The sequence below is a fragment of the Phalaenopsis equestris genome, unplaced genomic scaffold (genome assembly GCF_001263595.1).
Source record: "Phalaenopsis equestris unplaced genomic scaffold, ASM126359v1 Scaffold000104, whole genome shotgun sequence".
Taxonomy (NCBI): Eukaryota; Viridiplantae; Streptophyta; class Magnoliopsida; order Asparagales; family Orchidaceae; genus Phalaenopsis; species Phalaenopsis equestris.
This window is the reverse complement of record NW_018164546.1, coordinates 359,438-374,058: the sequence shown is the minus strand read 5'-3', so window position 1 is coordinate 374,058 and position 14,621 is coordinate 359,438. Positions and strand designations below refer to the sequence as shown.

General features: G+C 33.2%; 1 protein-coding gene across 2 annotated transcripts in view; it reads right to left on the bottom strand.

The window, feature by feature from the left end:
* The window catches only part of LOC110020584 (E3 UFM1-protein ligase 1 homolog), a 78,350-nt gene that overhangs the window by 34,237 nt on the left and 29,492 nt on the right, over nucleotides 1–14,621 (bottom strand). Inside the window, exons 9-18 of one of the 2 annotated variants that reach the window (XM_020718734.1) lie at nucleotides 6,170–6,578; nucleotides 5,909–6,063; nucleotides 5,642–5,707; nucleotides 5,493–5,561; nucleotides 5,083–5,175; nucleotides 4,921–4,986; nucleotides 3,771–3,817; nucleotides 3,634–3,697; nucleotides 2,882–2,959; nucleotides 2,694–2,756 (exon numbers count right to left, since the gene is read on the bottom strand). In XM_020718734.1, coding sequence (XP_020574393.1) covers nucleotides 2,694–2,756; nucleotides 2,882–2,959; nucleotides 3,634–3,697; nucleotides 3,771–3,817; nucleotides 4,921–4,986; nucleotides 5,083–5,175; nucleotides 5,493–5,561; nucleotides 5,642–5,707; nucleotides 5,909–6,063; nucleotides 6,170–6,578 — 1,110 coding nt within the window. The remainder of the gene's footprint in view (nucleotides 1–2,693; nucleotides 2,757–2,881; nucleotides 2,960–3,633; nucleotides 3,698–3,770; nucleotides 3,818–4,920; nucleotides 4,987–5,082; nucleotides 5,176–5,492; nucleotides 5,562–5,641; nucleotides 5,708–5,908; nucleotides 6,064–6,169; nucleotides 6,579–14,621) is intronic. The other variant, XM_020718735.1, reaches the window with a different exon arrangement.

Below are 14,621 nucleotides of genomic sequence, written 5' to 3'. Positions count from 1 at the left end.
GGGGAGGGGGGAGGGGGGCGAGGGGGTGGTTGGTGACTGTTTCGAAAAAAGGACAACAAGTATTGTGGAAAGAAGGGGGCAGGAACAGCGATGGCAGCAAGCGGGGGAACCGGAATCACAAGGAACTTGGGTTGGAATGCAGAAACTGCACGAAGAATATCGTCAACAACTATTCCGGGCGGCTGCAACAGGGAATGGCGGATGGGAGAAGTGTGGGAAGGATATTGAAGGGAAATGGGGGTTATCAACACTACCTTGGGAGAGGGATACAGCCGGAGCACCATCTATTCTTTTGGATACAACCCTCGAAGGGAAAAATGGACGTCGGTGGAAAATCTGAGCCAAAAACTTTGTAAAAACACAAATATACATATTTATAGACTTAGGGCAAATACACTTTCGATATGAAAGAAATCCACTTATAAGAGGGTTAGTGACTGTTCCACAAGGAGAACAATTATTGTGGATAGCAGGGGGCTGGAACAGTGATGGCAGCAAGCAGGGGCGCTGGAATCACAAGGAACTTGGGTTGGAATGCTGAAACTGCATGAAGAATAGCGTCAACAAGTGTTCCGGGCGGCTACAATAGGGAACAGCGGATGGGAGAAGTGTGGGAAGGATGCTGAAGGAAAATGAGGGTTATCAACATTACCTTGGGAGAGAAATAGAGCTGGAGCACCATCCATTCCTTTGAATACAGCCCTCGAAGGGCAAAATGGATGTCGGCAGGAAATCTAAGCCAAAAACTCCCTAAAAACACAAAAATACATATTTATAGACTTAGGGTAAATACACTTTCGATAGGAGGGAAATCCACTTATAAGAATGGTCGAGCGGCGCTCCTAGACTGGTCCATGCCGCCCTCGCACAAAGGAGTTCGCGTTATCGCGGCAATGATTGCAAAAAAATGCCTCTTAGGCAAAAGCCAAAAGTCAAATACACAAGGCACAAAAATAATTTGATTATAGTATAATTCTGATAAAAATTGCAATAAATTTTTTTTTGGCCTCAAAAAGAATAGAGGCATGAAAATAGAAAATTATAGGAGGCTTAAAAAGATCTGCATGCATATTAAAAAAGACAGTTTTTGGCCTCTTTCAGTTGAAAGCTTCCATTGAGGAAAACGAAAAAGAAAAAAATAAAGAAAAAACGAGGAAATACAACTGAAGATTTTTCTCCCCTTCCTTTCCTTTCCCTTCTTTCTCTGTATCTTTCAGCATCCCTGCTAGTATCTTTGTTGTTTGTTTCTTTTTAATTAATTAATTTATTTATTTTGTTTTCTGGCATGCTTATATCCGATGTCGTCTTGCAGTTCATTAAATGTTGGGGGGCCCTTCCTCTCTAAGTTCCCCTTATATTCGCCCGTGTGAGCAGTGGAAGTAACAACACTAAAGAAAACCTAAGTACTGACAGCGCGAAATGAGCCCTAAGAATATACATTTGATTCAAATTTCCTTCAAGCAAGGCTCATAATCATAATCAGACTTATTCCAAATATCATTGGGCAACTTCATGAATACTCATTTTCTATTTATTCATGTTGAGTGTTGACAAAGCTATTAAATCTATTCTTCATAAATTATTTTGAACAACTTCTGTTAATGTACTCTTACGTTTCCTTCCAGTCCACTAACATTTATTTTACCTATCGACCTAATTTGTATTTTCTATCCTTTATTTTTACACCACATAAATTTATTTTCAATTATCTCATCTTTAATAGAAGCCATACATAATATTTCTCTAATATAATCATTCCTTTAATTTATCATTTCTAATTTTGACACCATCTACATATTCGCATTTCATTCAAACCACACCATGCAACCTTTATTCTCATAAATTTTCCATCCAAGTCCTTATCGTTTGCTTCTAATATTCATTTTGACTAATTATAGAGAACAACTATTCCCTCAAATGATGTCATGCAACCACCATATGTAATTGCTACCTTAATTTATCATCTAAATACCCACTTTCCTTCTAGCAGCGATACACGAACTAGCAATTCTATAGAATGTTCAAGGTATGTTAGTCCGAAGGGAAGGTTTTTAACTCTTCAAGGATTCTCCTCGTACACGTAAATAACAAAGGATGTTGAATGGCATAACTCGAAGCCAAACCACCCAACATCTCCCTCCACATGACAGCTCACATAAATAAGAGCTGCAAATACAATGAGGTCCTACTTGTAATCCCAAAGGCCACCAAAAAGCCCTTCCAAGGCCCAACTTACAGTGCCACCGACAAGGAAAGCCCAAGTAATCACTGCAGCTTGATGAGAAATATTTTCCTATGTATGTGTGACTGAGGGTGTATGAGAAGGAGATTGAGAGTAAATCAACATATCTTGTAGACTGAATAGATCAGATTTATAAAAAAATGGATGTGATGCAAGGGCACATATTAATTTAGTCGATGGTCTAGTTAGGTTTTTTCCTAATTTAGTATGTGATCATATTAATTTTGGTGTAGCTAAAATTCTCAAACAACATCTAGCTAATCTGGTTTGGCTGATCATTTCCTCTTTTGGCTCCCAGAAGATTCAAGAAGCATTTGTTAGCATTTGGTAGTTGGTTTATTAGTTTCCACATGTGAAAAACAAAGTCAATACAGACTCAAGATTTGAAAAATAATGTTAGTGAAATACAAATCAAAGAGCCCAAGTAAAGGTATCAAGAGTTTGTGAGTACTTTAAGTCTAGAAACGGCAGCAGATATGGCCCTTCCAGGTGCCTGAAGAGCCTTATTGTATACCTACAGTCACAGACAGCACATTAATGAAGACCTGAGCATTGAAAAAAAGTGAAGACATAATATTCAAATGGAACTTTTGAAGAATTAGAGAGAGATGCATAAAATAGCATGGTTAACTTGCTAACCTGCAAATAAAGTAAAGCTACGATCTTAGGCAAAAGTACAACTGGATCTGTTTCGGAAGAAACTTGTGAGATTAAACCCTACAAAACACAGTACATCAAATGCGTCAATTTAACCTTAGTATTAGATAACAACAGCTAGAAATGAAAATTGACAAAATTAAAAGAAAAAAAAAAGCGGGGGAGGCACAAGAAAAGTAAGGAAAACTAGCCAAGGGTCCAAAAACAGGAAATTATCACATTGAGCAATCTTGGCTGTGTCATTCAAGGAAACTCGCCAAATGGCTTTCTAGTCATCCATGAAACCAGTGCCTATCACACCATTAACATTAAACAGGAAGTTTATTGTGTCCAGTTTAAGAAATTAAATAACTTTTTTTGAGCCGGTTGTCAAGCAGCAGTTTAGGCATACAAAAAAAAAAAGAATATGTTAACAAGAAATTTTCTAAATATTAACTGTCGTAACACTAATCCAAGACTTCAGCTAACATGCAGCATCTTCCTAAAGAAAGAACCAGGTTTCATGCCGATGTTAACTTACAATTGCACATTATTACTCAAGTAAAATAATGCCTTTGAGGATCGATAAACACCAACTCTAACGGGTGTCTTTCTTTGTTTCACATGCATGAGATGCATTTCCAAGGCCATAACAGAAAAATGTTTAAAAAAGGACACCAGCTGATACACAGTCAGATTAAAAAAGTAGTAACCCTTCATGGAGCCGCACTTACCTATCAATAATATAAGCATACCTTTTGATAAGTTTGCAATAATGATTTTTCTAGTTTCTTATCAAGCTTCTTCAATAGCAGCCCACTGCAATAATAACATAAAGAGCGTAAAAGCAATATAATATGTTCACAGAGGTAAAAAAAATTTAATAACTGACCTCTCCTCTGCTAGAACCTTGAATGTAGCCATGAATGTGTCCACACGCTGATAAAAATTCAGTTCATATCAATCAAGGTATCATGAGTAAAAGTATGATTGAAAATAGATTCACACAAGTATGATTCAAAATAGATTCACAAAGTTGCATGACTCATGAACGTGTGCATAGAATGAACGGTCTTTACATAACAGTATAAACAGTGACCATGCATTATTTTCTCATGTATCAAGACATTAGGCATGAAACATACATAAAAAATACATCCATAAAACTGTATAGTTCAGAAAGGAAACAAGTCAAAAGCGAGGAAGGAACGAACTGCTTCATAAACGGTCAAACAAAATATCCTATAACTTGTTATTTAAATGGTACTATCAACCTGATGGAATTGATTGAAGGACACATTAAGAGACACAAAATCATAGAAATCTTCTTGGTTATAGTTTTTCTCTTTCATGCAATAGTACAAGGAATGGCAGCATGCAAAAGGAGTGACATTGCTTGAGTAAACATATTATAACAAGGCTAGCAAAACCTTAATATTATCAAGTTCGCAAGTCACCTGATATCAATTAATTCTTGATTCCAGTGAAGATATTCAACAAATTCATAATTATATCACACTGCACCATGATTCATTCTTTTTTTTTCCAAATGATGTATATATATTAGTTGTAAAGTTATCTAAGGTTCACAGAACCTACTGCAATTTATTTAAAATACAAATATACAATATGAATAATCTTCCGAACCATTAAGGCATTAAATAGAGTTATTTCATTAAAAATAAAAATGCTATTAATTCAAAACTCAAAAAGGACCGAAATTTCTATACAAGCAAGGTGGCTCTAATAAAAGGGACTTCAGCATAATCATGTGATTATAGCTCCTAAAGGTTACCGAAAATATACCAAAAGAGAATGCTTTTAGAGGAGGAACAGATATAAAAAAAACCTCAATTATAAAAGACATTAAAGATTCTCTGTTCAATTTTGCCAAGAACAGAAAATTAATCTCATAAAAGCATTTAGGAATTCCTAAGGCTAATCTAAGAAAAACAACAGAGGCATAAATAATTGACAATAGCATTTGTATGATAAGCATTTAATAAAAACGCATGCAATGATTATTTCTATCAGGCACTAACCTTCCCTTCAAATGCTTCAACAACAGCTTGGGCCTTCAATGATAATGAACTGGGCAAGCTCTTTGCCTTCATTACATAAACATTTCATTAAAGTTGGCAACTTTAAATTCAAACCGATGAAAACAAAAAATGCAAAGTCATGTATGAGACATGGTTTCAGACCAATGAAACACGGTTTGCAGGAGTAAGTTGGGCAGCATCCAGATTTTCACCTTCTTCAATTTCAATTCCATTTTTTAATTTGTTATCCATGACCTACATAAAATAACAGGCAATATTAAAATGTGCCATATAAGTAAGAAAGAAAGATCGACACCATAAAAAATGCATAATATCAATATGATTATATCTGAATAACATTTATTCAATTTAAAGGTTTAAATGAAGCTACTTCATGCAGCCCTTCTATGAAATACTTGAAATGGATCATATAATGCACAAGCATACTTTCTTTCTATCTTTTATTTTCTTTCTATTATTTTCTTTCATTTCTTCTCATGTAAGACTTCCGTCAATCAGTACAATTAAAATTTAACGTTCGATGAAAAAAATACATTGAAGGCTATATTTACCAAAGTTTGAAGAAGCTTGTCCACAATGGGGGCTGCCTGTATTTTGAGTAGATGCTTGTGTAAAATGGTCTGCACTTGGAAAGGTTCCTCTTATCATTTAAGCAAATTACATTCAGAAAATTAGTAACAATTCAGTCTGTGGATCATACACAGAGAGAAGGATCATCTTCAAAAAGATCCAGTGCTCTTTCATATAACTGTAAATCCAAGAGCGCCTAATACACAAGAAAACAAAGACACCATTACATGATAGATATTGAAAGTTCATTTATATTAGAGGATGTGCATGCCTGATGTGGATAATCTGCACAGAGTTACACAATAAGGTTGAAACAAAAAATAGCATATATTTAGAGAAGGTGCAGATAAAACTGTGCAGCTTCTCCTTTAAGCGATATTTTGGTGCATAAAAGAACCTCATCAAGTTGTTTCTGCAAATTATCAAGCAGCTGTCGGCTTCGCTTAGCATTTTCTTGTAGAAATGTTGCTCTTCTCTTCTCCAAAGACTCCAGTAATGATGGCCTCAAGTGGGAAGACAAAGAACTAAGCATCGCATGTAGATCATCAGGACCTACAATTCATAAATCAGAGAAGACAATAAGAACAAAAAAAAATGTCCATTGCATATACAGAAGATAATGCACAGATCATTTTTCTGTGATCTGTAAAGAATGTACCTCTCATCTCTCCCAGATCTGGCGCTACTGCCAAAATTTTTTTAGCAATCCATTCTTCGGAAGGGCCATTTAAGCTTGCCACGTTCACCTTACTTTTTCCATTTGCCTCTATTGAATTTGCATCTTTAGTTCTCCGCTGATTTTTTTTGCCTTTCATAAGAACCCTTTCTTGGGCATCAGAATCATTTTCAACCTTTACAAAACCAGTATGCTTTCCCCTTTTTTTCTTTGATCCTTTCTCGGGCATATTTTTTCTGCTGCCTCCATCAATAGTTTCTTTATTCTCAGAGTTTTTACCAGAGCTAGTTTCAAACTCGACCTCATTAGCAAAAGACAAATCTGAACTGTGACCACCAAAGCTTGTGAAACTGAGAATATCCATCTCTTTTTCGACTAGATCAAACAAATCCTAGGCAGAAAAAACAATTTCAACAGTTGGCTAACACTTTAAAACTTTAAAAAGTTAAACTGGGAGTAAAATAGGCTAACAGGAAATCTAATTATCTAAGGCCGCGCAATCCAAGTTAATCTTAATCAAGCAGGAAACCAATAGAATTTTGTCAAATGGTGTATGAATATTAGCAACTGATAGAAAAAACCTGTCACATGCCAACCAAAAGGATAAACAGAAATAGAATAAATCACAGTTCCAGATTTCAAGTAGTAGCTCCATTTACAATCTTCTTTAGTCCAAATAATATTTTTTGTAAGTAGGAAAAAATTCCAACTACATCAGAATCCAGAATTACAAATTCAGAGGTTATTAATCACAAGCACTTATTATTGAGCATTGACCCTTGAGAAGTAATATTTCAATGGCGACTGGAAAAGGAACAAATAATAACCACAAAAATACAAAGACCAAGAAGAGAGTAGTTACAAAACCAACAACAATTACCTTTAACAGGTACTTCAATATAGGGTATAAGATAATCCAGCTAGGAAAAAATACTAAAGGGAAGTTACAAACTAAAGATAATAAAAAGTTCATTTAATAGACTCCAGAAAAAACTCAAGCATAACTACATAAGATTCTGAAAAGCTATTGTAACTGACAAGAGTAGAGAAACTTCATATCACCTTAGAAGTTTCTTATTAATAGGGAAACTACTTCAAACTATATTCTAACAAAAAAAAATTTTGATGATCCTCCAATTGCTCCCATTTGCGCCGCTCAATAGCACACGGCCAAAGTAGCACCTCTCATCACCAATGAAGCCCTCAGCATCAAGCAGCGAGGGCTTGGGCTCCTGCCCCTCATATGTGCCCATGGTTTCCAACACGTTGGGGTTCAAATTTTTAACAGTCAACTCCTCTTAGTCGATGACTCATTGCGTCAACTTCCTTTTCTAGCGGTATTACTACTACCGTAGAAATTTCCCTCTCTTTCTCTCTCTCTTTTAAATGATTTTAGGTCTTATTCTCCATCCTATTTCCCATCTTTTCTAAACTTAGTTCTTCCCCTCATTTTCATCGTCTTTGCTCATTCTCTTCCTTATCTTCAGTCGTTGCTCTACCTACTATTTCCTTTTACAATCATGAACTACATCGTTTGCCACTGATTTTTCAATAAACACTTCTTCCTCACTCTTTGGTTGTTATTATAACTAAGGTAGGTCACCTCAGTGAAACCTCCTGTCCCTCGCCCTCACTTTTTCTAGATATTGTTGATATGCTAAATGATAAAAGTTCTTTCATCTTCAACAAACAATTATTTTCCTTTATTTTTTTAATCAAGAAGCATTTTCATATTCTCATAAGCTTTCTGCAATATAATAGGGCAAACTTGTCCATATCTTCAATGATAAGGAGATCATTGAGCTTGCTAGACCTCTTTGTTTTTTTCTTTTATTGATAAATTCTCATTGGATCATCCTAACATAAAGATTATTCATAACTTTTTATATGATTTATATTTGTTTGGAGGCTATTATGTTGGACTCATAGACTCCCATCATATAAGTATTTAATTATGCTCAAAAACAAACTATACTAGGCTTTCTTCTCGAAAACTTATTATATAATAGTATTCCAATGCATATGCTAAAAAGGTCACCCCATTTTGACTCTTCAAAGGAAACATCAATCAATCCAATCTAGATATCATTCCCTCGATTATGACTACATTATTTCAACCAATCCTCTCTATATTCACTAGGTTCAATATTTAGAAAACTTTTACAAGTAGATAATTATGTTGCTCATATCTTTAGATCGGTAGTGACCAGCATTCTAGTTAGGTTAGAGATTACTTTTCACTTAAAAATATAAGGGTCAATTGGCTCATCTATTAAATATTAACATAAAATAGAATTTAAAATCATTCATCTCATTGCTTATCTTATAAAATTTTTAGGCATGGTAACTTTGAATGCGCTATAAAAGGATAAGAGCCAAACAATAATCACTCTAGAAGCTTCTCAATTAGTGGTGTTGCTCCATCACCCCAATGCATTCTCATTGACCTTGACCAACTTTCTTCAATTCGTTAATTTTATGATCACAATGATGAACATGATGCTCTACAAGCATATGGCTCATATGAGCGCACTCACAATGTTGACCTCCTAATACATAAAAGATTTTTTATTCTACCTACCAAGGAAGACAAAAACAACAAAAACAACAACAATAACAATAATAATACTATCATCACCTCCTATTTTCATCAAACATTAATCTAGAAGATTCAAATGAGCCATTTTTTAGTTTTCATATACTGAGAAATTTAGTTCCTCATATTTTTTTTGTCTTATGTACTTTTAATTTTTCTCTGACAAAATTTGTTTTTTATATTTGTTGCACACATATAAAAAAAAGAGTCATTAAATTTTGCTTTAATTATGATTTTATTATTGATAATACCTACGAATGGATTAAATAAAACACAAATTAATTATCTTATTTTGAGAAAAAATAAAGCGTCAAGATTTTAAAGTTTGTAAGATCATTCAAAGTAAAAATTTAAATACTCATCATCGATTATTAATTTTTGATTGTAAAAAATGAATGGTTGAAATATGAAAAATAAAAAAATATATATTATTATATAATTAAATAAAGGCGTTTAAAAGACAAATAAAACTATTTTTCTGAGTTAACTTCAAGATCTTAAGATTTAGGATGTTGATGAAAAAATAATATTATGTTGGCTAAAATAAGGAGTACTATTAAGCAAGTTGTAAAAAATGTGCTTGAGATATCAAAGGAAAAAACTCTTACGAATAAAAATAATTGGTAGAGAAATAATAGTGTGCATGAAAAGATAAAAAATAAATATTATATTATAAAAATTAGTTTAGATGTAAAATCTTGGAAAAATATAACGTGACTCTAAGGAATTCTAAATGAATAATTTGTGATGTTAATAATTATTCCTTTAATGATCTTAATAATATATTAGAAACTAAAAAGGGGTAAAAGATATATGTATAAACTCATCAAGCAAAGAGAGAATAAAAATAAAATTTTAGTTCAAGTTACATGTGTTAGATGAAAATAAAAAAGTACTTCTCTTAAATGAAAATATTAAACTTAGATAGGTGAGATATTTTGATAAATTTTTCAATGAAATTTGTAAAAATACGACCGACTTTAATGATCTTAATATCATAAATAACAACATTATTTTTTTATTTTTATCATCGCATTAATAGAACATAAGTTGAGGGGGCTTTAAAAAAATGAAGTGTGAAAAGGCAATATGACCTTATAATATTCCAACATAAGTGTGGGAATCTTTAGGAGATTTGGGAATTTCTTAGCTTATTAAACTTTTTAACATTATTTTAAAAAGGTAAAAGATGTCTCATGAGTAGAGAAAGAGTATATTGGTTCTTATTTTTAAGAATAAAGGGGACGCACAAAAAAGTGTAAATTAAAGATGAATTAAGTTAATGAGTCATGCAGTAAAATTATGGAGAGAATAATTGAGCATATTACGACGTGATACAAAAAGTTCACAAAAGTAGTTTGGATTTATGTCGAGCAAGTCTACTATGGAAGCTATACATTTATTAAGAGGTTTGACGGAGAAGTACATAGAGAGTAAAGAAGATCTACATAATTTTTTGTTGATTTAGAAAAAGCTTACGATAAGGATCCAAGTGTACTTTGCATAGTTTTTAAAAAGGTGTTGTTATTGCTTATATTCAACTAAAGATATGTATACTAGAGTTATTACTTGATTTCTAACGCTAGGAAGATTGACAAAGTATTTTCCAATTCAGTTGAATTACATCAGGGATTGGCTTTAAGCACATATCATTTTGCTTTAGCTATGGATATTCTTATTGGACATTTACAAGAGGATGTACTTTGTTGTATGTTTTTGTTAATGATATCCAAAGATAAGGTTAGAGAGAGTTCAAGAAAAAAACTGATTTATGGAGGTCAACATTACAATTTAAAGACTTTCATTTGAGTAGACCTAATAGTTCAAAGTGATGGTGATATAGAATGTTATTAGTAGAATTCAAGTTGGATGGATGAAGTGAAGGAATGCATCAAGCCTATTGTGTAATAGAAAGTATCACTTAGACTGAAGGAAAATTTTATAAGATGGTGGTGAGACATGAAATGGTTTGTGGTGCAGAAAGTTTGCTTGTAAAATAGAAGCAAAAAATTAAGTGTTTCTACGATGAGAATGTTCTAGTAGATGACCAGCTTTACACATTGAGACACAATGTGAAAAGAATAAGCCCATGAAAGGGTTGGAGTAGCTCTAGTAACAGACAAGATCAGAGAGAGTTGCCTTACATGATTTGGTTACGTTAAATGTCGACCATCAAATGACTCAGTTAAAAGCGTAGATGATTTAAGTTTGACTTATATGAAGAACGGTAAAGGTAGACTTAACAAGACTTGGGAATTTTGTATAAAAAATAATCTTAATTTATTAGAATTAAATGAAAATAAGATTTCACGATCCGACCCAGAGTTTGAAATTAACCAAGAAAGAAATAAACAGTCGGACGGTGGAATTAAATTTTTTTATTATTATATTTCTATCACTAATAGTTTAATATCTAAATATTAATTGAAAGAGCCACTAAAAAAATATTTTAATTAACAAATGAAACATTTCAATTAAGCAAAAAAAGCTACCTTCGTGGTTGATGTTCTCACCTCCTGTACACATTAGCTCCTCTAGTATTCATCTTATTTAAAATTTTAAACCTAAAAAAAATATTAAAAAAACATAATCAGTTATCTAAAGATAACCCAGAAGTAATCACATTTCAAAACTACAATAGCCCAAAAATAAAATAATGTGCATGTTAATCTTTTATATTTCTAGAAAAATCTTATAATAATCTAATAAATGTGTCATTGACCTATACTTATTAAAATAAACTTATACATTGATATGCATTAACTTTAATTGTACTCTTCAATATTTAATCTTTAATTTTACTTTTACTTCATGCTATTAACATTCGTATTTGTTTTAGGAAAAACATCAAAATATAACCAAACACATTTCTGACCAATATTATCTTGTTGGGACAATGATTTATAATCTAATTTACATGATCATCAGAGGTGGAAAGGTGTCTGCTCACTCCTAGCCGATATTCTTTTGTTGGCACAGCAGTCAGCAATCTAAACATCACAATTGTCTAAAGTAGTAGGATAACATCTACGTGTGTCAATACACTAACGTCTCCTGCCATTAAGGGAGTGAACTTCTTTTTCATGCAGATACAAGCAATCATGTATACACTCATCATATCATATATTCTTCTTTCATGAGATACTTTATATTTATTTACTAATGAATAAATACACTTACTAAATCTATAGGTCGTGAATAAATTGATATGTACACCTAGACTAGAGTTTGCATGTATGTGACATCTTTTTAGGAAAATTATAATATAGTTCTTTATACATAAAAGCTTCATGAATGCTTCATGCAAAATAATATGAAAAGTCAATTGTAGCCTAAGTCTCAATGAAATATAATATAAAGAGTGAATTTGAAATAAAAAATACAAGTAATAAGAAATATTATTGTTATTTAAAAATACAATTACTAACCTCAAGCCTTTAGGAGATTTGTTCATATACTTATTCCATTGCTTAATCGCCTCGTTGATTCTCTACAAACTCTTATTGTCATTCAATTAAGATCGAAAGTACTTTCAATTTAACTATTTATGTCTATTTATAATATCATAAACATAAATCTAATCACTTATTTCTCTTCTTTGAACACTTCACAATCTAAAATTATTATTCCTTTTGCATCTCCAAAATCTAATATTGTTAATCCATAATGTTAATACTAATTTAATAGCACTATATTAAAATAAAATACATAAATAGAAACATAAAACATCAATAGCACTTCTCCTTCGACTAGGGTTTGTGTTGCCTCCTTTTCTTCTTCTATTTCGTCTTCTCACTCGCCTCGCCTGAGTCTCTTATGTCGCTCATGATTTCTTCACTGTGGTTCGAATAAAATACCCAACTTTTAAAAAAAACCATCGTGACTATTGATCGAGCCTTTGTCGTCAATTCAAAAATTATTCTTTAATTTCTTTTATTTAATTATTATTATTATTTTATTTTTATTTTTTAGTTATTACAATGGCTCCATATAAAATTTCATCATCGAAATCCATGAACTTCACACCATCTAAACATCATGCAGATTAAACATGAACTATTCACAAATCTTCAAGAAGTTTTAATTCTTATCAAGTGATAACTAAAGCATATATGATAAATCCAACATCTGAGATGTCATTCAACTAAAAAAGAATCTCCAAACATTTGAATCATAACAACATAAATAACACAACACTCGATTTTTAAAATGAAAGTACATAATGATGCTCAACAGTAGATAACTAACACAACACTCCAAAGACAAATCACTCCTCAAACTAGCATCAACATCAATAACAATAGATTAAAAGAATAGGGTCCTGATGAGTTAAAGAATAGACTCAGCATCAACATCAATAACAATAGATTATTCTAAGTTCTGATGAGTTAAAGAATAGGGTCCTGATGAGTTAAAGAATAGACTCTTGGTCAAATGTTCTACCTTTGTTGCCTCTTACAAGTCACAGTACCAGCTTCTATCATCTTCTGCAGACCATATCTAAAAGTAGATCCCTCCTGAAAAATTATGTGAGCTAAATCCCTTCCTGAGTTAGCATTTGATGTGGCTCTTTGAGCAGAATGAGGGTAATTTCTCATCTGATGTCCAGGTTGTATGCATAAATAACACACCTTCAAACCAAATAAACATTCACCATGATATTGCTTCTCGTACTTAACATAGGGCTCTATATTTTTACTATCAATCCGACTAATAACTTCTTTAGGGTCCGTTTGGGGCAGCTTATAAGTGCGGGCGGCGTTTGAAAACGCCGCCGTACTGTTTCGTTCGCGTGTTTCACCAACTTATCCGAAACTGTGTTTGGATTTTTACACTAAACGCAGGTAGCGGGTCGACCTCTGCAGTCGGCCCGCGCGCGTTTCAGGATAAGCAGCTTATCCTGAAACGCACAAGCTGCCCCAAACGGATCCTTAGTGTAGGGCTTTATCTTCTTCCCACTAGACTTTCCAGAATGAACTATTGGTGTCACTTCTTCCAAGCTTTTCCTCTTGTGCAATTCCTTGCGCTTCTGAGTCTATTAAAAATCAATTTTCACCCGTATAGCCCGCTCCACTAGTATTGAATAGTCTTTAATACCAAGAGGAATTAGTAGTTGTCAGATCATATCCTTCAACCCAAACAAAAACATGTGATACTTCTTTGCATTTGGAATAGATGGAGCACATGCCTTGAAAGCTTAGTGAATTCAGCTTTATAATGCATAATAGATCGATCTCCCTGCACAAATCTAATGAACTTATTATGCATTTGCCTTCTATTTAAAAGTGGTATGAAACAGTCGTAAAAAGTATTCACTAACTCGTCCCACTATATCATATGGCTGGCTCTACCCCTAAATTTTTCCTGCAACTGACCTCACCACCATCTGTCTGTTTCTCCTTCTAAGGCAAAAGTGGTCCGTGTAACCCTCCTCTTTAGAGGAAAAAACAACCCATCTAAACTCCTTTCCACTCTTAACAATCAGCTCTGAGCTTTCACAGGACTTCCTCTTCTAGAAAAGAGAGACGACCCCATATCTTGAAATAGCTTCAAATACTTGTCCATTTAATCTCTCCTACTAGAATTAGCTTGAGTCTGAGAGTTCTTAATCATATGAGTTATTACAGTCATCATCTCCATAAAAGTATATAAATTCACAATAATTTGAGCCTAGTGACCGAGCAGCCTTCGTGGATTCCTCGAGAATAAAAATATCTGAGTCTAGTCACATACGAGTGCTTGCGGTCCCCCTCACTTGGAATTTTCTTTGGTTTTATCGAAATTTTGGGACGGAGCACTCGTGTTACTTTTCTTTTCTTTCGGGATTTCCCCAGGAGT